We start from the raw sequence: 25,898 nt of genomic DNA on the forward strand, positions 1-25,898 counted from the left end.
AATGATTCAGAAGGCAGATGAATAACGTAAGATAATAACGTAGAGATACTAACAAAAAGAACTAAATGCCTTGAGGAATGAGGGGATGATGGGATCTCTTCATAATGATGTACAGTGATTGTTTTGAAGAGGGATTCTTCAGTTGTAACCTGAAAAGTTGAGTGCCAAAGCAGGTGGGCTTATAGATTTGATGATAGGAAGATGACTTCTATCTTTTGATGGTTTCTCAATGAAATATGAGGCAAAGTCTTCAGTTGGAGAGGACAATGTATTAAATGATCATCTCAGGGGAGTAATGTTAAGTCAAATCTGTTGCCTATTTCTCAAATTCTTAAAGCTCTCTAGTTGTTTCACATTTCTGAAATTTAATTTTCATTATTGCTTTCTGGAAAATTCTTGTTCTTCCAGATCCATCTGAGCCACCACCTTTGTGCCACCACACCTGGTACCTACCTCACTTCCATTTATGATGCACTGATGTTTGTTTGCTTTTTCTATTAGACTAGTAAGCTTCTTGAAAAGCTGGGTCTTTGTCCCTAGTGTGGGGACTGTGCAGGATATTTAAGAGTTAAAAAAATATATTTAATATAAACTTTAATAACAGACTTTTTGTCTGTGGAATCTACAACTAAGAGAATGAGAGGGATATGAAAGTGCCAAGGATTAACCAATCACTAGAATAAAGCAGCTCATGATATTTGTGTCCCTTTAAAAATGTCACTGCATTATGGACACACCACAACACTAGCTTTCATTTAGTCCTTTTGTTTTATTCAAATGCCAAAATGTAAGTTTCAAGATACAAATCGTAGTTATACTAAGTTGTGTTTAATTTAAAAACATCGATTATGCTGTGTTAACAACTTCCAAAACCAAATGTAAGTTGTTATGACTAAAACATCTCCTAGTCCATTTCTGGATGATTACCCTTAATATATTTAGTAGCTACTCCAATTTTCACTCTACAAAGAGGAAAATGACACCACAAGAGAAAGATAATGAACAGTTATATGAAAGACTTCCTGGAAAAAAGTTTAACCATTGCTAGAGAGACTAAAGATACCTGTTTCTGTTCCATACTATAGCAACCAGGCTTAAACACTCTGCAAAAGTGAATTTCTGATCCTACTCCAGCCATAAATAGATATCTCATGTCTCTTATTACATCATAAAAAGCCCAACTCTTCATCAATGGGACTCAGAATCTGCTATTAAAGTTCTCTTCCTAAGAAAAAGTGGGTAAAAGGAAAATGAGTCTATAAACCAAAAAACCCCCATATATTTCGATGTACTCTGATTTAAACAATTTCAAGGAAGTTTGAGCTGAATGAATAGTACAGATAATTGTGTTAACATTTTAGAAGAAAAATCTTAAAAGGTACCCAAATATTTTAATATTTATGGAACAAATAATTTTAATTTTTAAGCCACCTAAACTCCTCCCACTGTTTAGTTTTGTTACAAATGAAGATTAATAACTTATTTTTTAGTGTGAACATATTAACTTCTGCTGATAGCAAAGGTTTTCTTTAATGTTCTATGAAGCCAAAGAATTAGACAAATATCCAGCATGAAAAGAAAAAAAACTAGCTGAGTACTTTAGGTAAGTGCAAAATGTTAGGATATTTTATTTAGTTTAGCACATGGCAGTTATGATTGATAGTGAATGTTACTTTTAGAATTAGATGTAATCTTTTCCTGAAGATTTAAGGCAGGCTTCAATTCCATCTGCTCATTCATGGTACTAAAAATGCATTACAGATGGCAAATAAATCAGACAAGTCAGCAAGAGAATGGCTTTTTTTTATAGTACCAAATGGGAAGTTAGTGTCATACATTAGGTAAAACTAAGAATACAGCTAAACAAACCATCAAAATATGAATCTCCAGGGTACTTTTTCGATGAAATTTTTAACTACTTGTAAACTACCTGTGCAAATTTTTAAGATTAATGAAATTCTAATATTTTCAGGAAACAAATATGGGTAGAAAGGGTTAAACTAAATAATGGTATCCCAATCTTCAATTTTAAAGAATTTATTTTCCCATTTGTAGAGTAACATTATTGTAAAATCCACAGTTATTGCAACACCTGCATTATTTAAAAGAACACCTAAGAATTTAAGCATATTTTTTAAAAACTGAACCAAAATAATATACATTTTATCTCTGAACATTGTGTCATTAAAGTCCACATGTTTGCTGTATAAATCAATGTGATGTTACCTAATATACATGATCTGATTTTTACCCTAAAGGCACCTGACCATGTATGATAACCAAGATAGATCCAATGCTTTTAATGTCAGACTGTAGAGACAGTTACGATCCTAAACACAAGAAGGAAAAAGCTTTATATACAGAAGTCTGACAGTCTAGCTGTTTGCAGCATCTGCTTGGCGAGGCCATCCTTCTTCTTCAACTCCAGAGTCATACTCCTCTTCAGAGGATTCTTTTGCTGGAGCCCTATAATGAAAAGCCATCAGTTTTTTAAAAACTAAAAATTATGGATAAGCATGATTTCTGGATTCAATAATCTATCTCACTAGAAAAGCCACATAAAAAAAATATTGAGCATTTTTAATATTAAGGTTGCGAAAGAGGAAAAAAGTTTAAACCCTATGACGAAGAGTTACAAGTAATTTTTCCAAATAAATATATTGTTGAAATAAACTGGCAATAAGGCTTTAATTATGAAGGCTTAAAAAATCCATTTCTCCAGCAAAAAATTAGAATCCATTATTTCAACTCAAATGCCTGACATTTGGCATATGTCTACGGTAAAGATGACAGTTTTTGACCAAATCTGACTTCACTAAAATTAATCAAAATTATAATCAGAACACAATTCCTTTATATATTAATGTCATTAAATAATAAAAATAAAAGATTGTCTCTTTGAATAACTAAGGTTGTTCAAAGCCAGTCAACTGCCTTTGAAGTTATCTTAGAAGCAAACATAAAACATACCATATCTTGTGACAGTTAAAAATTTTTGTGTAGGTAACATTAATGGCAAGCATTGTATAATAAATAATGATTGAATAGATCAAGTCAGTAAACTACAGACTAGAGGCCAAATAAAGCCCATCTTCGATTTCTGTAAATAAAGCTTTACAGGAACACAGACATGTTCATTCATTTATGGACTGTCTATGGCAGCTATTGTGCTACGAGGGCAGTGTGAGTAGCTGCCTTAAAATATTTATCTCACCTTTTATGAGAAAGTTTACTGACCCCTGGAATAAATAAATAAAGTAGTGAAAGATGTGTCAACTTTGTCAACTGATTTGATACAAATGAGAGAAAAATTATGTCCACAAACTTTTGGTTTTGTGAAAGACATGAAACAAGTCATTCACAAATTACAGAATTAGTAGCAAAATTCATTTAAATCTCTTCATCTGGATTACTCTGATTTCTTTTGATATCTCTTCCTCAGAGGGAAAAAAATGGATGTTAATTTTGAAGATCGAGCTTCAAAAAGATTCACAAATATTATTTTATAAACCAAAATTAGAATAATTTTTACAGAAAATTTGAGATTATTGCTTCCCTTATGAACATAGAGATTTTTATGCAATTTTTATGAAAGACCAATACACCACAGCAATAAAAAGCTGATCTTAAGTTTTAGATCTGTTCTAGTCTTGACAATACACTTTACCGGATGTATCCTGGTTCCTTTTTTCCTTCTACTACTTCTTTGTCAACCTCCACACATACAATATCAGAATTAGGGACTTCAAACATTGGTTCTAATAACAACTTTTCCTAAAGAGATAAAAATAAATGAATGACATGGAAAACTGAGGTTACATACAAAATACTTATATTCTATAGGCCACATATAGAAATCATTAACTCAACACATATTACCGAGTCCCTATTATGCACCAGGAACTGAATGTTGAACGTCAATGTAAAAGCTTTCATATTCTTCATATTAAAACAGCTTCTAACTAAATTCAGAGAGAAGTCATTCTATAAGGGAAAGCTATTTGTCTGTAGTTCTATCTACTTAGGTCACCATTAACATACAAAAAGACTATACTTTTGGAATTTGATATTTCTCATAAGCATTCCTGGCATATTCTATGACCAAGGAGATTAACTGGTAATCCCTTACTTTGAAAATGATTTAATCCTAAATAATCTCTACCAAACTCTTCAATTTTGGACTATGACTTCAAAAGCATTTGTCTCAAGTGCTGCATATTTAAAGCTGTTCATTAAAGAAGACGAGTTTAGCCTACAATTAAGGGCTGGATTATATTCCATCTTAAGGAAAATACTGGTTGAATACATTAAATTTCCTAAACAAAGTCAACTATATCTTCTACTATTTTAGTTTGCATCTTTATTTAATCTGTCCTTAATAAGCAACACTTGAAGTTTAGGTCCTCATTAAAGAGTATAATCTCAGACTGTCTGTGATAAATGTGTAGTTCCAATCAGAAAGTCCTATTGAGATGAGAGAAGTAATATTTAGCAGTGAAATCCTTTTAAGAGAATAGGAACATGCACTTGCTTTGGCAGCATATAGGGAAAGAGTAACCCACTGTACAACCAGACCTTGCAGTTAGGGGAGAGAACTCTGAAGAAGAGAGTAGGTAGCTGAAAATAGGCTGGGTCTCTAACATTTGTTACAAAATAAAAAGACAATGAGTTCATGCCATACTGAAGAATTCAGAGGTACAATGTTTTGTATCTGCAACTTAATTTCAAACAACAATGAATGAGGATTTCAATGGGTCTGAGAAGGCACTCTGGGGCTTAGTCAAAAAGCCTGTATAGAATTTTCTGAAATTCTCTCTCCTTTGATCTGATTTTCTGTTTCATTAATTGTATTCTCTGTGTTTTTTGTTACAAACACCTTAAAGTTTCTTTTTAGGAAGAAGAAAGATAAAATCTACTGTGACCAAAAAAAAAAAAAAAAAAATCTCAAAAACACCACTGGGCCAATTCTCTGGATATACTTTCAAAGGAAAAACACAGAGGCTTAATAGTCTCAAAACTCAGATCAAGAAATAATCTAGTTTTGTATAACAACATCAACTTACCATTATGGATCGAAGTCCTCGTGCACCTGTTTTTCGTTCCAGTGCCAATCTGGCTATTGCTTTCAAAGCATCCTCAGTAACATTCAGTTCACACTATAAATACATTTTAAAAAATGAGAACTTAAATAATACTTGATATTTTCTGAATATAATCATACAGCATTTATCTATCAACTATTAGTATCTACTACCAGTACTGGTCTTTTTAGAACAAAAGGGACCAATGCCCTGACTTTACAGATAAAAAAGTTCCAAAGGGTTAAGTACACTGATTCACTAATACTTAGAAACACAGGACCAGAATCTTTGTCTTGACTGACCCTGTTCCCTTTCAGACTAAAGCACTTTTAGACTATCGACTTCTTACTAGAAAATGTGCATTTTAAAAAGTGTTACTCTCTCATCCTATATAACAAAAGTAAAACTCTATAGACAAGTCTCTCTAAATTACTACACATTTCAAAATACAGAAAATTTATTATTAAAACAAACAACTTTGGAACATTAGAATTCACAAGATCTTGGTATTAAACAACTTTTGGTTAATTTCTGCCTCTAAAAAAATGTTAAATTTAATTGAGTTATTCCTCTCATGTTTTTTTTTTAACTCCACCTTCAATCATCACCATTTGTTTCTATCAATTAATGTATAAGAAGGTATCAGTATTATGAATTTCAAGTTTGTCCTAGTCCTTGAAGAGGTTTATTCTAGATTAACATGGACTTTCTAGGACTTTATACAATATTTATTTAACCCATGTGTTTATATACTAAAGACTGAATGATGAATTAGATACCCTCTTTGTTCTCAAGGAACTTAAGTCTATTGGGGGTTGACAAATTAGCAAACTACCACTTAGAGCATAGTGTATGCACATAGTATTAAGGGAACATGAAAGTGGGGGCATCTAAATAAGGTCAGGGGACCCCTGAAGGATTTTAAGGAGGGGAGTAAAATAATTAGCTTTCTGTTTATTCATTCAATAAATAGTTAAGAACTCAGTATCTGTTTGCTGGGCACTGTGCTCAATAATTTAAAAATGATCCACTCTGGAAGTGGAAGATAATAATATTTTGGTGGTGATGGTCAGAGACAGATTTGAAAGAAACTAATCAGGAACCAAATGCATGTGTCACGGTGAAGAATGATAAATGACTTAAGGTAGTGGCAATGGAGAGGAGACTGATATTTGGAGAAAGGGACGTTGATATTTAGAGACACTAAGTTCATAAAACCCAAAATATTTTCAATGTGATTGGATGTGTGGGCTTGAGTGACCTCCCAGTGTCTAGCTGCAGAGTCATAGATGTGGGAACTAATTAAACTTTATAGAAATAAGTATACATAGTATGTCGCAACAAAAACATTGAGAATTTCAAGGCTGAAAGGACAATCCTGTATATCTGGCCTGAGGGGTTGAGAGTAGGCTGCTGGAATAATTTCTCTCTATATATATCCTTGGACTTTAAGCTACGATGGCAATTTTAATTAAGAAAAAAATAAGGCCAACTCTTAAATGTCTAAAATAACAAAATGTACCTTCCCTGATTTTCCTAGATCGATTTTTAGTGAGGTTTAGGCTAGTATTCCAGATGAACTGGATTGCTTTTTAATTTTTGCTAATTTATGTAGTTTCAATAGCAAAAACCCATATATTAACTAAGCATAAAAAATAAAAATCTAACCTTATCCATGCTGAATAAGGCCTGGTACTGGGGAATAACAGCATTACGTGGCTCAGTTAGGATTTGCACAAGTGTTTTCTCATCTAGGCTATGCAAAGGAACTACCACAGGCAACCGTCCCACAAACTCAGGAATCATGCCAAATTCAATGAGATCTCTGGCTTCTACAAGACGCAATAATCGATCTTTTTCTTCAATGTCTTGGTGAGTATTTGATTCGCCACTTCGATTAGCAAGGTCTGCAGCAGCTGCAGCCCTTCTACCTTTCCCCAGATTAGATGGTGTTCCAAATCCAAGATACTGTCGAAGAAAAATGGATGTTATAAATAGCAGAATGAAGTTGCATTGTACTAAATACTTTGCGTGCATATCTCATGTGATCTTTGGATCAGAAAAAAGTTATCTATTATCATTCACATTTTATAACTGAAGAAAACGGACCTAGAGAGAGTAAGTACCTTGACCGAATTCTTGCTGTTGAGTGGTAAAGCCTGAATTAGAACTCAGGTCTATCTGCCTTTAGAATTGAGAACATAACCACTATATAACAATCAACTCTCAAAGAATGAATTCTAGTAAAAGGTGATAAATAAGAACTATATCAAGGGAAGTCTCTTAAAATTCACATAATGATGTTGCAAGGTTTTTCTGAGATCTCTAGATTAGTGTGATATCCAAAATGTGTAAGAACTATGAAAATGGAGATAATAATCATTCTGCAATTTTCTAATACTGTAAACAAGAGCAGTGCCTATGGGACAAGCAGCCTTATAAGAAAATTATCCACAAGTGTCTTCAATCAATGCTAAGCATTCCATTCAAATCATGATTTGGGGCTCCATATATTAATTTATGAATTAAAATAATTTAAGATTAGATTTTGTAAAAACATATAAGGATGACATAAAACAATAATGCTAACTTTGCTGCAAAAGGCTGGGTATCCAAGGTATTTGAATCTTGCTTCAGTCAATATAAGAGAATCATACTCTAGGCAATTATCAGAGTGTTTAATCTGGGTATATCATATAGTCTTTGTCAAAAGTATAAGAGAAGTACATGATGTGAGAAAACAGCCTAAGTTAAAAATCAATTCCTCTGATTCTCTAAGCTGTATACATAGACAGTGTATCAGAAAGCAATATACCTTTTATTCAATAATTTAAACATTTATTAAGTATATATTATAGCACATATTATATATAAGAATATATAGTAATAAATATATACATATTATATAAACATTTATTAAGTATTATTATAAAACACTGGGGATACAAACCTAAAGATAGCCCTTATGCTAAAAGAGCTTATTTAAAGTGAGAACACATGAAGGTATTAAAGTATCCTAGGTGCACTGAAGAACAACTGTACAGGAAACATGGGCAGTGGAAAGGAGGAAAAGAGGCACATATAGATAGGAGAGTGAAGGTAGGAGGTGATCAAGAAACCCTTCACAGAGGAATTGCCTAATTATTTAAGATGGAGTCTTAAAAGATGAACATGTATTTTCCAACTAGATCATCGTAGCTGAGGGCAGGAGCAGGGCCAAGAGGAATAAAACACAGGACTGCAAGCAGTTTGATATGGTTGGAATAAAGGTATATTATTTCACATTGTGCCTCTGACTTTCAATGAAGGTTGATAAAAGCAGTAACCGCATGATGTGTTTAATTCTCTATAAAATCACTAAAGACTCTTAGGCTTTAAAATCACTAAAGACTCTTAGGCTTTTCAAAAGACTCTTATGTCTTTTCATAAAGACATATGGAACAAACCCTTTTTAAATTTGTCTCTCCTGAAGACCTCATATGACCTAAACCTTCTTTCTGCATGTTTCTGATCTCTTTTCTGACATTAATTTTAACTATTCTTTTTGGAATTATTAACTATAAATATCAGAACATGGTCCTTGCTTTCGGTTATAAAATTTCAAATATAAAGTTCTCCCTCCCCCCAACACTCAAACACATATATATACACATGCACAGAGAAATAAGTTCTTCCTTACAATTTGTTAGGCTAATTTAATTTCAAAAGCAAAAATAAAACCCATAAATTAATATGAAAAATAAAAATCTGACCAATTCATGCCGAATAAGGCCTGGTACTAAGGAATAAAAGTATCACATGACTCTGTTAGTATTTGAATAAGAGTTTTCTCATCTAGCCTAAGTAAAGGAATTACCATAGGCAACCGTCCCATTAGTAGCATTACATTTTTACTACTACTAAACTGCTCCTGAAACGAGAATATGCAAGGCCAAGGAAATTAAAGCAGGCAATATAGAATGAGTTGATCTATGACATATTCCCTTAGGTAGAATACAGGTATGTCTTGGGCTTCTATGTTGAAATTATATTCTATTGTAATTAATCGACAAATAGGTACTGCACATGTACCTTGAGGATATGAAGAAAGAAGTCCCAACTAAAATCAAAGCTTATAAAACTATGTGGGATTCACACCCTTCCTCCAATCCCCAAACTGCTTCCCTCCATTTGTGAATGTTAGCAGTGATCTATGACAAACTTTATGGGCAGGAGAAATGGAGACAAGCTCTTTATTTAGCCCCAGTTAATTGGGCAAGAGGAATGAACAGAAATTTTACTGATGTAGCGCCTACCTCTAATAATAAAAGAACTCCCTAGATGAAATATAAAATTGAAATCATCAAGTTATACTTTAAAAATGCCCATATATAGATGATAGTTAGAAATCTTACTACTCTGAAATTTAAAATGTAACTAGAAATATATTTCTGGTATGTTCTAAAAAAATCTAACTCTTAAAAATCCACAAGTGGTAACCAGCAGTTATGAGACCAGAAACTGAGTGTCCATCCTCTGTAACTTCAAATGCTCCCTATCTCAGTAACCCTTCGGAAAAACTTACCTTTTCATTTTTCCTCCTGCTTATTATTCTGTCTAAACCATTGAAAGCACCAGATGCAACAAACAGGATGTTTGTTGTATCAACTTGTACTGTTTCTCCACGTAGCTTGCGGGAATTCTTTTCTGGAACATTGACTATTGTGCCTTCTAGTAGTTTTAATAAGCCCTAAATAAAGAATGAATGATTTATAGCATCATCATATAAGTATGTTATACTTTAGATAATGGGAAACAATGGGGGAAATAATATGTGGTTAAGGTCAATGAGCATAACTAAAGAAAACTACCACATTTCTACAACTAACATGAAAATCTAATGCACTATCACATTCGTAAGTTTATTTGGAATAGTTGCAGGATTCCTGATGTATTCAGGGAACAGTCAATCTGAGGGGTTGTTTTTGATGGTAAAGACATAATTCTGACATAAAGATAGAATTATGACTCCATAAGGTGGTAACCAACCATTGTGGGAACATTTAAAATTTGAAAATAGAATTAGTTACAAAAATATATAAATAGTTAAAAATAGTGAGCAAATGGTTATAATTCATGTAAATTAAAATTCTATCCTAATCCTAGTATTAAACTTTGAGAACATTTATATTTTGAGATGCCTTATAAAAATGTTATTCAGCACATTTTATAAATGTGATCATACTTCTCTGTCTTAGTCAAAAAAAAAATTTTCTTTACCCTATATTTTATGTCATAATTAGTTAACAGTAAAAGGTCAAGTTGACCAATATATAATTATACCTTTAAAATATGACTCTACAAGGAATGAAATACTATTTTATCCTCTCTTCTAACTAAGTGAAAAGATACATGTGCATAGTTCATTTGTCTAGTTAAAACAAGAACTTCCTTTAAGGGTCCTCTAGAAATGTTTAATTCAGTCTTTCAGGACTAAAACCAACAAAAATTAAATTGCATTTTTTCTGTTCTTTAAAATATTTTTTATTTCATAAAAAAGGTAATTTGGTATTTAAAACTGACACTAGCTTCCTCTTAAGATTCAAACTACTTTAAAATGATATGTGGAGTTTGGGGGTGGGGGAAATAAAACCATATCCAAATGAATGTGAAACCAAACGTACAATATTGGGAGGCTGATGCATTCCCTTCCTTTTAGTGGGCTTGAACAAAATATTCAACTGCTTACTTGCTGAACGCCTTCTCCACCTACATCCCGTAACTGATGAATGCCTGGCACACTGCCAATCTTATCTACTTCATCCAGAAAGACAATTCCTATAATTTAAGGAGAATTCTATTTATAATATGAAAAAGATATACACAAGATAACCTCAGCTTTAAAAGACTAGGTAGGCAGAGAGCAAGGTTATTTGATCTTTGACACTTAATGTTCTCAATGGCTTAACGTTATAAAAATACACTGTATTTCTCCCATTCATTATTTTGTGCAAATGTTTTATAATTTATTTTAATAGAATATCGTGACCAATTCTCTCTGACAATTGTTACATACCCCACTCATGTTTTCAGGTTCTTTATTCTAAGAGCTGAGATAGAGGTACAGTGTGGAAGCAGGAGGTATATGCAGTGGCTTTCTTTTACCCAACTATATTCTTGTCTTAAAGGAGTTTGGACAAGAAGCTGTCAAGCTCTTCTTGTAAACAAGGACAAATGATAGAGATAGATGGGGGAAGGGGCAATGAGCATCTATGACATTTTGCAGGTCAACAGGCTAACCTGTTTCTAGATTCACACTGTACTCTCCTGCCCTGGTCCTTGCTCCCTCCCCCACCCCACCCCAGCATTAGGAGTCTGGAGGGGAATCAGAACAGAAAAACAATAATAGTATTAAGGATCTAATAGAATAGTAATTTTGGCCTGTTTTCACCCTACTAGTTATCTAATGACAATATGGCAAAGCAAACTTTGTGGCCCTTAGTCACTATGCAAGAAAATGTTTAACATACCATTACTTCCATATAATTATAGAATTTTACTCAATTCAAAACAAGAATTATATTAGCTCTTAATATTAGACTGTTTTCCCAATATACTAAATCTGGACACAGACAAGCTATGCTGAAAACATACCTTGCTGTGCTTTTTCTACATTATAATTGGCATCTTGGAGCAGTTTGGCAATGACAGATTCAATATCTTCACCTACATATCCAGCCTGAGTCAAAGTCGTACAGTCGCAGATAGCAAAGGGGACATCAAGGCATTTAGCTAGAGTTTGTGCCAGCAGAGTTTTACCTACAAATAGAAAAATTAACTAAAAGTTTACTAAAAATATATTGACATGTGCTTTCTCTACAAAAATTCAAAGTTTGAATAGTATATAATAAAAAGTTACTGTTACATCTTTACTATTATTCACATCTAATGGTGTTATTTTTATAATCTCTGTTAAGCGTCAGAAATTGGACTAAAGGGCAACACCAATGCCTCAAATTAAGCTTGAAGACTATATACAAATACTGATAATGTATCCATAAAACTGGCCTTATATTTTCTTCTCAAGAACCAAGATCTCCCAACCACAAGACACAGGTTACAGAATCAATTATATTCTATTTTTAAAAATTAGTACATTTTTTTTCTGCAAGGTATTTACCTGATCCAGTTGGTCCAAGCAGCAAAATATTACTCTTTTCAAGTTTTATGTCATCATGGGAAGAATCTAACACTTCACCTCCTCGTTTTTCCTGAGGCATTTGTTGATTTACCTGTTGCTGCATTGACGCTCCTAAAGTATTACCATGTGGACTAATTCCAGCAATCTGAAGTAATTCTGAAAAAACAGCAAAGGAATTACTAGAGCTTCATTTGATTTTGCTTGAAAAAATACCCAATAAGACCCTACATCTAAAATCAATCACTGATTTAGAAAATTTTAAATATTTTGATATTCTATCTTATCTAAAAAGGAAGAAATTTTCCAATTATCTACTGACAAATGTACAAGACACAATGATTATTCAGGGAACCTCAAGCAAAGGAAATGGACTCTTTTTATCTTCTCTTCCTTATTTATGTAAACCTGTATGAAGAATGCCTTTTCACTCATAGGAAGGCACTATATAAACTTAGTGCTGTTTCCTAATCTATAAATTGGCAATAATTCCTATCCTATCAATTTCAAGCACACAGTTGGAAGGTGTAAGAATATTTGTAGGCACTTTGAAAGATAAAGATTTTTTTTTTTTCAGTACAAATGAAAAGAAGCAGGGCTGTAGAGAAAGAGAAAACATGGAACTGAGAATAGGGAACTTGGTATTTCTTTCAAAATATTCACTACAGACTTTTCTTTACTACTAGTTTCACTAGCCATCTGCCCAAATTTATATAGTATTGACAGCATATTCGATTATATTTTTTGGGTTACAAAATATATGTTATACACGCACTTAAGAGTATATTATTTAGATCTTATTTTTTATATATAATCTAATTCTACTGCACTTACTGTGTTTCTTAATTTTACAACATATGGCATAATAATTATTTTCATACAATTTAAAAATAACTAGGGATAATACAATTTTATTATATATAATAAATCTCATGCCAGAATTGGTAAATTAGTTATGCTCTCATGGCACATCCTGTATTTATAATACACTTCAAATGCTAGATAAATAATAATGCTTGAGTCAAAGGCAAAGTAAATGTATCAAACTTAGAAGTAAAAAATGTTCCTACTGGTTTATCTATTAATTATCTGTTATTTTAATTACTAAAAAACAAGGCCATGTGAATCTTTTTATGATACCCCCTAGAACTCTCACCCTCTGTGCAGCAACTACATTCACCTCCAAAGGAATGGGTGCCAGACATCAGAATGGCCACTATCCTTGATTTATCAGGCCCTTCCATGCCCTCCATCAGACCATCTGATGCTTACAGGGGCAATCCAGGGCTGATAACTGTGAGTTGGGGCTTATTCACAATTTGTGAGGCTATATTAACTCACGTACACCAAAAAATAAACACTGGTTTCTAGCAAAGAGTAGTTCGAGGATAATGTGCCTCCCCCCAAATTTATGTCACTTAAAATTATGCAAGCCAAATCTAATTGTACGGTAAAAAAGAAGATATAAAGTAGCAAGCTATAGATTTTTAAAAATACAACCTGTTAACATGCAGATCTACATTTATAGAAAAAAACAATGTATAATACTTTTTATTTCTCTATATTATACTTTAAGAAATATCACAACAGAAAAAATAAAATCGAATATCTAAAATAACCCAACCTATACAAGCTAGACAAAATAGCTACTAAAATTGTTCTGAAGTTATATATACTATGCATGATTAACATGTTTAGATAATATACAACATCTTTGTTGGTAATATAAAAGCAAATACATGTCCACTGTTATTATTGCTAACATATTTCACTGAGATAAATCTCAAAAGGAAGAATGATTATAGAAGAAGACCTGAAGAGAGGTCACTTACTTGTAAATCTGTACTCATCCTCCCGTCTTCTTATTTCTAACTCTAAGAAAGAGGATGAAAATGGTAACATGAAAATATTACACATTTGTTTAGGGGAACAAAGAGTATCCCACTACTTGTCCTCCTCCAAATATATTTATAGAATGTGCTCATTAACTTTTTTTTAGCTTTTCAAAACATGAAAGAATCTATATGCTAATCCTTTCTATAGTAAAAACGAACAAACAAACATACTTAATGATAGCTGTCCAGTTGCTAATATTCACATTTGTCAAATACAAAGTTATCTATTTTAAGAAACAAGTAGTATAAGTCTTTGATAAGAGTTTAAATCCCTCGTACTATAAATACCATATAACTGTTTGCTTTTCCAGCACTTAGAAGAGTTTAATTATTGATTGTGGACTGAAGGAACCAAAAAAAAAAAAATCATTTTGCTCCATGACTAGACAATGCTATTTGGACTTATAAAAATGAAGGTTCCAAGTCTTCCATTAGTTACTATGAATATTTTCTAAAAATAAAGTAACTGACGTTACCACATAACTATTTTGTAGTAAGTTCAACAAGTGAACAAGTGTCTTCTTTGGGCCCTATATTTAGTAGCTATTAAAAGTAATCAAAAGTTATAGTAGTTTCATAAATGTAACTCCCTCCAATTGTAAAATGATTACTAAAAGAATGTAAAATGATAGATTATAGGCCTAAGAAATCAAAGCTCCCTGGCCACCAACTAAAAACTTAAAATATTTACCTCTTATTCTACTTACTATTTTTTAATAAAATCGTTCTATTAATATAATACACATTATTGTCCACAGTAAACGGAGATTACACAGTAAACTGGCATATTAAAATCTATCACTAATAGGAATTATATTTTGAATTACTTACAAATTTGACCTTAACCTTGTACTCTGTACCTGCCCCCTCTCCCCCCAAAAAAGAGTGCTGCCTATGTTCTGTAAGAGTTATCTCCATATATCTCTGACTTAGGCAAATGAAATTCTGTATCCTGAACACAAAAGAGAAGAACTCAGAGTTGTACATAAGATTGCAATTACAGGGTTATGGTGAACTAGGAATGAAGTCTACAATTCAAAAGTGATATCTCAATCTCTACCCCAGTGATTTTTGAACATTTTTCAATGAGACCCTTGGTAAGAAATACATTTTACTCTGTAACTCAGAACCCATGCACATATAACTGTAAGCAAAAGTTTTAAGAAACAATACTTAACTGCAAGTTAATGTATTCTGGTATTTTTTACTCACATCTACTACACTTAAAAGTGCTGTTGACAACCTACCAAAGTGATTTCATAATCCACTAATGGAAAGTGACCTGTTCTTTGAAAATGTCGTACTATATCTCTAGGCATAGTAATCTCTATTTAGGCCAATTATCAAAACACTAACCTCTAGGTGTTAATGATGTCTGCTTCTCAACCTCTGCTTGCTGTCTCAGGTTAGCTGGGATATTATTATATATTCTCTTATAATGATTGTAGACAGCAACTGAAAGCACCTTCTTAGCAAATGACTGGCCAACAACATACTTGTCGAGGTAGTTATAAATCTGAAAAATAATTATATTTTGAATAATTTAACGAGCTATTATAAAAACACACATTAAAGAGTTATATACTGAGCATATTTGCTTACAGTTTTAAATTTGAACAAAGACTCATCGAAAACAAAATGCCAAGGCCATGATACATTATGCAGCAATGATTCAAGGCCCCAAACTCTAAATGAACAAAAACACAATTTGTTTGTTCTCTAGCCTAACAAAATATCACTGCACTCTCCTAGTGCCATGCCAATTTCTATTCTATAAACAATGCCATTGATCCTAATTTTTAAAAGTTAATATTAAAGTCACTTAGAATATCTACACATGCCACCATAGGTCTAAAGGTATCATCATTAACGTAAATCTTAAAATAAATCCTTTCTACACCTTTCTTGACCATATTAATAACCTTCACAAAGATAATTTATTATAAAACCACCATTTTCAAAATTAAGCATTATATAATCAAAAGATATTATATTACCAGTATCTATGTGTTTTAAAAAAACATTTAGCTTTTTCTCAGAAATTAACTTTAAGGATACTTGTTATCTACATGGCAATCTAAAAGCTTTACTCTTAGTAGAAACTAAAGTTCTATTTGATATGTGGATATTACCACAGCTTAGAACCTGGGGTAAATTCCTTCAGCTTTTTGCAAATAGAAACTAACCGTTAATATTCACTAACTCTGGAAAATAGTTTAACTGCCTGTTTATTTTCTAGAAATTTGACCCAGATGTCTAAAGTCTGCACAAATTAGTGGAGAACATAAAGCTTAATGGCTACATTTCCCATTACATCATTTATTTTTACATGGCAAAATTTTTAAAAATCTTCATTCTTCACAAATTACACTCATGAATTATTAAATCCACAGCACATCTGGAAGAAGAGACAAATGCACTGATATCTAAATACAGAAGAAGAAAGGTACAGAGGGTAAAAAATAATCAGAGCACAATCACATGAGACATGGCCAGAACACAGGGCACGGAGCCCAGGAGCAAGGCTCCTGTTCTCAGAAAGTGCATACCAAGTACCCAGTGGAGCTAGTGGTACACTCTGCCGTGTTTCATACCAGCCGAATCACAATCTATCTGAGACTCTTGAAAAGAGCCCACACCACAAAAGCCAAAGTGCTATAAAGGAGAGCGCGGGCACACTGGCTGTCAAAAAATTACTTGCTTCCACTGTTAACCTGAGGCTCTTTTACCATAAAGTAAACTAATTTAATGGGGAGCAATTACAGGCTGGTTTTATTTAGGGGCCTAAACTAACAAAAGTAAATCCACAGCTGCTTTATTTTAAGGATATCATTTTAGATTAATTTAGTATTAACATTTTTTAGTAATCACCCAACTATATTTCACTGCTGCCAAACACAGTAATCATGACATGGGAAAACAGCAATGGACTCCATACTTACGTTCCAAGTATCAAAGAGCAATAACAATTTAGCCAGATATAGTCCATATTAAGAACTTATAATATGTATTTAGATACTAGTATTAGGATCTAATATAAACTGGGGAGAGGGAACAATGAAATGTCTCCAAGACAAAATACTTAAAAGACTGAGCTAAGACTTTATACCTTTTTTGGGGGAGGAGGTGGTTTCTGTTGGAATGCCAATTTTACAGCTTCTGCTGCTGATTCAGGTTCTTTAATTATGCTCTTCTTTGAATCTGCTTCAGATAGCACAACAAAAAAATGATGACATTTTTCACACTTCACAAAACGGGTGGATGCTGTAAAAGGAAAGAGCGGTCAGCAGAGAAAATAAATAATTCATATACTGTTTTACCTTAAAGACTCACTTCAAATGAAAACTATGTACTTGACAAAAAGTAGGCTTGTAGTTTACTCCACTTGACACAACAGCCTATTTACACCTAAGATAGATGATAAAGGTAGATAAGTTTAGTAAACTACATTTTGTTCATTTCTACTAGGTTCTTTCATTTTATGATGCAAAAAAAAATTGAAAGAGAAAAATCTATTTTAATCCCTAAAATTGTAAAAAAAAAAAAAAAAGTATATTTTCAAAATTATGAGCATTTTTAAAAACCTTGACTTGGCAAAAAGATAAAATTATTTCATATCTTCCTTATTCTCATCTTTAACTACTCCACTAATTCCTATTTATTTCATTTAAAAATCATTGAGAAAGCAACAAAATAACAACATTCTCAGTCACATTGACTGAAAGATAATCACACAGCTTTTGGAACCAACAAAAGGGAAATTAAAAGTGCAGGTAAAAAGAGTTTCTTAATGGCAACACATCAACTACACAATATCCTGTGTTAAACCAAAAGTGACTTCTTTTCTCTTTTTAAAACAAGGCTATAGGATGTAGACATATGACATGTACACTCTTAACCTTCGGTAAGCCTACCTCTACTAATGGTACCCAGGGTAACCAGGAACCTCAGAAAGCAGCATGATAGAGAAGCCCATAAAGACTATTAACAGATAAAGAGTAAAAGATACAAAGGCATTAGGTAGGACTAGGTAATATATTTTTGTGTAATCTAAACAAACAGTTAACTGCAAAGAAAAAGAATTTTAAAAACTATGGGAATCTCTCTCCTTTGAGATTATAACTACCTATCTCTAGATTACAAGCAAAACTGCACTGGAAAGCATACTAAATCTTCACAACTAAATTACCAAAAAAAAAAAAAAAAAAAAAGATAATTCCACATTTAAAAATTAAATTTAATTATTAATTTAATCAAATTCTTGTGTTTGTTCTTAAACAGAAGGCCAATACACTCTGAATAAATTCTAGCAGCAAATTTTTAACAAGAAGAGGGACCATCCATGTTTTCTATTAAACACCAATAAATGCTTACCTAAAAAAAAAATCAAGCTCTTCTAAGTACATTCAATTAACACAAGCCCAAATACATTATTACCATTTCCCATCAATGGGAAAGAGAGTTAATGCCTTTATTTTATAATGAGGCACCAGCTTACTATTGTTACTTATGGTAAATAGGGCAAGGATAAAGGGCAGAGAAGCCTCTTATTTAGTTCAGGGTATGTGACAAGAAGATCTGGCCTGAGAACACAAGAACAAAATATTAAAGAAATCAGGTCAAAGGGATAGAGATTAAATACTAACAAATCATATCTCTTTGCTTATTGTTGAAGAGTTGCTTAAATTTTATTTGAATACTTACAACTTTATACTGAAATATGTTCAACATATACCCAAACTCAAGGATTCCATTTTATTTATCAAAATGCTATTTAAAAAAAAAAAAAAAAAGCATTGCAATGCAACTTTTTTTATTCCTAAAAACAAAGGGTAAAAATCTAATTTTGTTAAATTATCAGGGGATAAATAAAACCTCCTTCCTTTAAATTACTACAAGTATTCTATATTCCTTTATATACAGAATACTGATCCCAGTAAACAACTTGTATAGTATGCCAACAACAGAAAGACTATCTTAGCAAAAACTTTTCAGGAGATTTGTCTAAATGAAAGTTCTTCATGATTCCAAACAAGTTTCAGGGTCCAACATAAAATCTCCAAACCATTGCAGAAAAGCTTAATTTTCATCCTATAAGACACATAAGTGCAGAAAGCCTTCAAAAAGTATTATATTCATAAAAATAAAAACAGTGAAAGGCTCTAACTTAAATAAAAATATTCATGTTTGACAGATTATTTTTTAATGGGCAAAAGAAAGCTAAAACATAGTATATATTAATCCTTATAATCAAAACTTTCTTGGCTATTTTTCTTATTTCAATTTCTGATGATTTTCTATACATTCATAATGTTAGGTATAAAAATGATATTTTATTTCAACAAGCAAGAATAATTCCATTTTAATAAGAAAACAAAAAAATCACTATAAACATACTTGTGAAATTGAATATATACAGAAAGGTCCATGAACTAAAAATAGTTTTTACATTTGAAAAAAAAAAATGACGATGAAAGTTACTACACAAAGTTTTACTGGAACACAGCCATCTTCATTCATTCACATTGTCTATGGTTGCTTTCACATTATAACAGCAAGGAGAATAGTTATAACAGAGACCATAGGGCCCATAAAGCCTAAAATATTTACTATTTGGTCTTTTATAGTAGAAGTTTCCTGACTGTTGCTATACAGCATTTAAAAGAACAACATGTAGAATGAGAAAAAAATATTTGTAAATCATGTATTTGGCCTAGGGTCTAGTATTCAGAATATATACAGAACTCTCCTAACTCAACGATAAAAATATAACCCAATTTAAAAATGGACAAAGGATTTAAAGATTATTTTCTCCAAAGAAGATATAAGAATGGCCAATAAACACATGAAAAGACATCTTTAGTCATTAGGGAACAGTAAATCGAAACCATAATGAGATACTACTTCACATCCCTATGATGGCTACAATAAAAAAGAACTAATAAGTGTTGAAGAGGATCTGGAGAAACTGGAACCCTTTACATTGCTAGTTGCTTTGCAGGATGGTATAACCTCTGTGGAAAACAGTTTGGCAGTTCCTTAAAAAGCTTAACATAGTTACTATTTCATTCAGTAATTCCATTCTTAAGCATATACCCAAGAGAAGTAAAAACATAACAACTTGTACACAAATGTTCACAGTAGTATTCAGAATAGCCAACACATGGAAACAACGCAAATGTCCATCAAAGAATGAATAGACTAACAATGAAAGACTACTATTCAGCCATGAAAAGCAATGAAGTACTGACACATAATGCAACACAAATGAACCTTGAAAACATGTTAAAGGAAAGAAATCAGACACAAAATGGCACATATTGTGTAATTCTATTTCTATGAAACATTGAGGACAGATATCCATGGAGACATCAAGTAGGCTAACAGTTACCAGGGCTGGGAGGGGAAGGGGTAAAAGTGACTGCTAAGGGGTATGGGGTTTCTTTTTGGGGTGATGAAAATGTTCTGGAATTAGATAGTAGTGATGACTGTACAACTTGGTGAATATACTAAAAATCCCTGAAACGTACAATTTCAAAGGATAAATGTATAGTATGTGAATATTTCAATAAATTAAAATTTTTTAAAAAGAAAGAACTAGAGACCTGTATATACATTGCTCTCAAAACACTGCTGAATTAGAATTTTTAAAAGAGCAATTTGTAAAAACAGTAACAATATGATGCTATTTATGCTTTTAAAAAGCTTTAGGTTTGTCTGTGGCCATGCTACCCTGAACATACCCAACCTCGTCTGATCTCGGAAGCTAAGAAGGATCAGGCCTGGTTAGTACTTGGATGGGAAACCACCTAGGAATACCAGGTGCTGTAGGTGTTAATAAAAAATAAATAAAAATAAATAAAATAAAAAGTTTTAGGTTTGATGAACATATAATACATAAGTATAACTTTAGCTTTATAATGTCTTACTTTTTCAATAAAGGGGATATACACATGTATTCCTCAGGTAATTAAAAGTAACTAAAAATGACAAAAAAAAAAAAAAGTGGACAATTACCTAAATAGGCCTTTTGCAAAAGAACTACAGGTGACCAAAAGCCCATAAAAAGATGTTTATGAACTAATAAATAAATGCAGATTCAAACAAAATGAATAACCTGAGATCAAACAAAATTCTTTACAATTAGGATGACCCAATTTTCAGTGAATAGACACAGAAGGTCCTCTGCATTCGAAAGGATGTATTCTGAAGACCTGTATTATGGGTCAGCAAAACCAAGGGAAGAGGGCCTGCTCTCACTTCTGGGGCTTATTACTTACTCCTCTGCAGTATAGTTCCAGAGGACAGGGGCAGTGTAAGGTTCATCTGTGTATTTTCTAAGCCTAGTAGCATCCGACTCAACAGATGTTTGCTTACTAAATTATGTATAAGTGTGCATTCTTCCTTTACTCTTTTCTACATTCCCTACTCCCACATCCCTCTCTCCCATTAGAACTCCCAAAGGAAACAGACCACACTCAGCCTTGAGTTGATTAGATAATGCTATAGTGTTTTCCACACTTGGTCTTACTGTCAAATTTACAGATTCTAGGGAAAGAGGGAATCTGTATGTTTAACAATTTCCCTCAGTGAACACTTAATCACTATTGGACAACAGTGACCTGGCAGGTTTTGAAAACACTATATAAAAGAAAAATAAATTTACTCTCAAGAGGAACTAATTTATCCCTAAAGAATTCCAGCTGGTAGAAATGTATGAGATAGAAACTTCGGAGTAGTAAATCCTAACTGCTCTGTGTGACCTTGGATGAATTACTTAAACTTGCTCAATCTCAGCTTCTTCACTGATAAAAATGAGGATATTCTGTCCTGACAAAAATAAGACTGTGAGAATAAAATGACATATACTGGCATTTGTCAAATGTTAATTCCTTTCCTTTCTACTTGAAGAAATTATCCCTTATGTCTGTCTCTGAAGGCTGAAATCTTTCTCTGAGGGAAAAAAGGGAAATTTTCTGTGTGTATATAATATGACACTACCATTATGAACTGAGCAACTCTCAAACTTTTTAGAATTTTAGTAAATTTGTTAATAGTAAATGTTATTTAGAAGTCACTTTCATTTTATGTTGTGATACAAACTAATAATTTATTCAGACTGATTTTTCTCTTTAATCCCTTACTTGGCAAAAACCTTGAAGAGAACCTCTAATGCTCTAGCTAGAGTGGAACTACTTTAAAAGTCCTTCCAAAACTGTAAAAACATGCTACATGTAGTACTTTTTCATATACTGGCCAATTAATATTACTGATAAATGTACAACTGTAACTGAAGTCTCAATATTTAATAAATATTTAATAAAGAGAATACTCTCCAGTTAATCATCAGAAACTAAAACTCCCACCAAACCTGACCTTTACATAACTGGATTGTATAGGAAGGTTGACAATGTAATTCACTCTCGGGTCATTACCATTAATTCTAACCATTCAGGAAATGAGTCATTTGATTCATTAAACAAAATATCTGTAATAATATCTTTGCATTTTAGAGAGTTACTGACATTGACAGCAAAAGCAGGACTGTTGATTTCTTCCTTCTCTTAGTGTCTGAATCATTAATGATTATCAAACATTTTCTATAATTGAGAGCATACATTCTCTCATAAGTACTCAGAGAGGGAAAATACCTTAATATTTGAATGACTGACCTCTCCAGCTATGAGATGTTCAAAAGTTATCTGATGAATGGAATAATAAAGACAAATAAATAACATTTGGTTTTCCTACATCTTAATGGTCACATGCATAAAAACTCACAAAATCCAAATCTAAAATAAATACATATAAGCAAAATTAAGAAAGAAATCATTTTCTTAAATTATCTTTTATACTACAGGGCAAAATATTACCAATTATGGGGATTTTTAGTATCTGGTGAACATAAGAGAGAATAGTAAGTTCAGAAAGAAAATAACCCTGGCTTATATAATTTATATATTTCTAAAGAAAAGATAGAGCAAAATAGTAATAGAAGTAACACTTACACACAAAAGTCTCTACATGTGTGCACAAATCGCCACATTTAGGACAGCGTAGCTGGTTTCCACCTTTCCCAGAATTCCCAGAGCTTGATTTCTTACTGCTTCCCTCACTTGCTGATTTCTAATGTTTTTGGAGGAGGAAAAAAAAAAATGTTGATTACTACTTTCAGGCAATCATTTTATCTGCAACTTAAATATAAACAATATAGTTTATAATTAATGTTTTAATTTTTACAATTTCTAGAATGGAATTATTAGTATATACATTTATTATCACTGGTGTCAAAAGACATATTTACCACAAAAATAAAATCAGTTCTAGTAAACATGTATATTTATCTATATTCCTCCTTTACATGGTAAGTGCCAGCATGTATAATAGCACTATCCAAACTTTTTTGGCACCAAGGACCAGTGCTCCTGTGAGAATCTAATGCCTAATGATCTTGGGTGGGGCTGAGGTGGTGATGCTAGTGCTGGGGAGCAGCTGCAAATACACATGAAGCTTTGCTTACTCTCGTCTCACCTCCTGCTGTGCGGCCCGGTTCCTAACAGGCCCAGGGAGTGGGGATCCCTGATGTATAATAGTTTTCTTACAATGACTCAATAAGAACTAGGAAAAAAACTACTATAAATAAAAAAACACATTTCAATGAAATTGAATTGGGAGTTATTATAGTGGTAAGTAGTGATTCTTAACTTTCTTGAATCTAACTTTTTTCAGCTCTAAAATGATGATAATATCACCTACTTCAGAGAGTCATTGTCAAGATTAAGTGTGAATATGAAAGCACTGAGCGTTTTATCTCACATATTAACAAGTGCTAGTCAAATTGACATAATAAAAAAATAATTCACTGACCCAATAATAATCACTATTTATCTACTTGTTAGCTACAGAGTAGCCCAACACTAAGTCATAGCCAAGATTTTTAGGTAGAATATGAAATGAGGTTTATACTATCTTGAGTTGTAAGAGTTATATGAAAGCAGGAAATGTTGGCTATTTCTTATTCAACCCTATACAGAATGACTACATAGATTATATAATGAAGCTTCATTACTACTGTGGGATGTTAAAATATTGAATTACTGCTTACTAAGTGCAATGCTTATAAAACTATTTTATGGTTCAAACTGAAATACAAAATAAAATTATATAAAATTCTTCAGAACATTTTATATATTTCACATTTCCTACAGAAAACATAAACTAAAATATAGAGTACTATTATTATAATTTTTTAAAGGAGGGAACTCAAATATACATAGAGATGTCAATAAAGATATAATACCTTATTTCCATCTCCAGAGCCATCTTTACTTATCCCATCTTTTGAGGCAAAGTATGCTGGTGTTTCTGTAAAGGTTCTAAAGGGAGCTCTTCTTAGAATCTGAGTTTCAAAGGTCCCAAACCTTCCTAAAACAGGTATATGAATGCGACAAGAAATACCTGAAAATACAACAAAATTTATTAGCCTGTATACACATCAAACACTAACATGCTTTCAACAAATTCTCTAGAAACAAAAATTCCTTAGGCATAAAGTAGGCTGAAAAAGCTAGTTTTCACAACAGTAATACAAACTGGTAGAGAAAATAGTGATACCATAGGCAGAGCCCTCTCGAAAAATAGGCCAGACCTGGGCCTTGGACAGATTCTAGGTGAATAGAGATGTTTCTTTTCTTTCCAGGCCTGTTCTTAGGAAGTAGGAAATACAGACCACTCAGATCATAACAATGAGTGGCTTTTTCAAAGTTTGAGATATGCAGTTCAACACTTGCCTCATTTTCAGCGGCAAAAGGCCATTCATGTCCTACATTCTTATTCTTCTTATATCTACCAATGAGAATAAGCAATTGACATGAACTCTTGTGTTTCTTTGGTTATACAGGGGTAATATCCTCAACAATGGAAACAAACATCAAATGTTCTTTAAAAAGTTATGTGCTGTTCATATTTGAAGTTAAAATTCTTAAAAAGAATAGAAATTTGGCAAACTTTTTCTGTAAAGGACACAGATAGTATCTTCAGCTTTCTGAGCCACATAGTCTCAGCTTTGTAGCTCCTGTAGTCTCAGTCCCAACTATGCCTATAACATCAGAGCAAAAGTAAACATATAAACAAATGGTGTGGCCAGATTTGGTCCATGGGGTCATTGTTTGCTGCCCCCTGGTTTTTCTCATATAAATAAACCCCAAAATAAGTTACAGGCAATGGTAAAAGAGCCATACTGCATACTGTGAGCCAGCTTTAAGAATGTTCCCTAGGTAAGAAAATTAAATGGTCCCAGGTTAAACAAAATTCCATAGATTTCAGAACCTTGCATAAGCTAACCTACATTAATGAATCATCAAGAAGGAAGTTTCCCAGCAGTTTACCCGAGTGCTGTTAGGAGGTAATAAAGTAAATGAAGAAGGGGGGGGGGGCGGGGATTAATGTTAATATTTAAATGAATTTAAGCAATTGATTTTTGCCTTCCTCATTTTATTCCCTGCAAAATTCTCAATTCAGGCTTTAAATTTTTATTTCTACACCTGTAAGGGTTTTTAAGAATCATGCACACATGTATGTATATATTCAAATGCAAAAACTGGTTTAAAATTATGTCCTTCAAACAAGTCAAAAACAATTAATTATATAACTGACTGGTTTTATTAATTCCAATTTTCCAACAGCACACACTGTTAGCACAACTAATTTCTTTATCATCGTAGGCCATCTGCTCCACAAAGTACA

The 25,898-nt window shown here is 32.5% G+C and overlaps 1 protein-coding gene and 1 pseudogene across 1 annotated transcript in view; one reads left to right on the forward strand and one right to left on the reverse strand.

The window, feature by feature from the left end:
- Positions 1–749: 749 nt before the first annotated feature.
- Positions 750–25,898, reverse strand: part of CLPX (caseinolytic mitochondrial matrix peptidase chaperone subunit X) — a 30,254-nt gene continuing 5,105 nt past the window's right edge. The window contains exons 2-14 of the mRNA XM_016141043.2: positions 24,454–24,611; positions 23,162–23,279; positions 17,263–17,417; positions 15,510–15,669; positions 14,091–14,132; positions 12,241–12,417; positions 11,715–11,879; positions 10,810–10,898; positions 9,646–9,810; positions 6,750–7,049; positions 5,064–5,156; positions 3,668–3,774; positions 750–2,466 (exon numbers count right to left, since the gene is read on the reverse strand). Of these exons, the coding sequence (XP_015996529.1) occupies positions 2,376–2,466; positions 3,668–3,774; positions 5,064–5,156; positions 6,750–7,049; positions 9,646–9,810; positions 10,810–10,898; positions 11,715–11,879; positions 12,241–12,417; positions 14,091–14,132; positions 15,510–15,669; positions 17,263–17,417; positions 23,162–23,279; positions 24,454–24,611 (1,820 nt within the window). The 3' untranslated portion in view covers positions 750–2,375. The remainder of the gene's footprint in view (positions 2,467–3,667; positions 3,775–5,063; positions 5,157–6,749; positions 7,050–9,645; positions 9,811–10,809; positions 10,899–11,714; positions 11,880–12,240; positions 12,418–14,090; positions 14,133–15,509; positions 15,670–17,262; positions 17,418–23,161; positions 23,280–24,453; positions 24,612–25,898) is intronic.
- Positions 20,869–20,987, forward strand: LOC118600474 (annotated as a pseudogene).

Source organism: Rousettus aegyptiacus, unplaced genomic scaffold, assembly GCF_014176215.1.
Source record: "Rousettus aegyptiacus isolate mRouAeg1 unplaced genomic scaffold, mRouAeg1.p scaffold_m13_p_3, whole genome shotgun sequence".
NCBI lineage: Eukaryota > Metazoa > Chordata > Mammalia > Chiroptera > Pteropodidae > Rousettus > Rousettus aegyptiacus.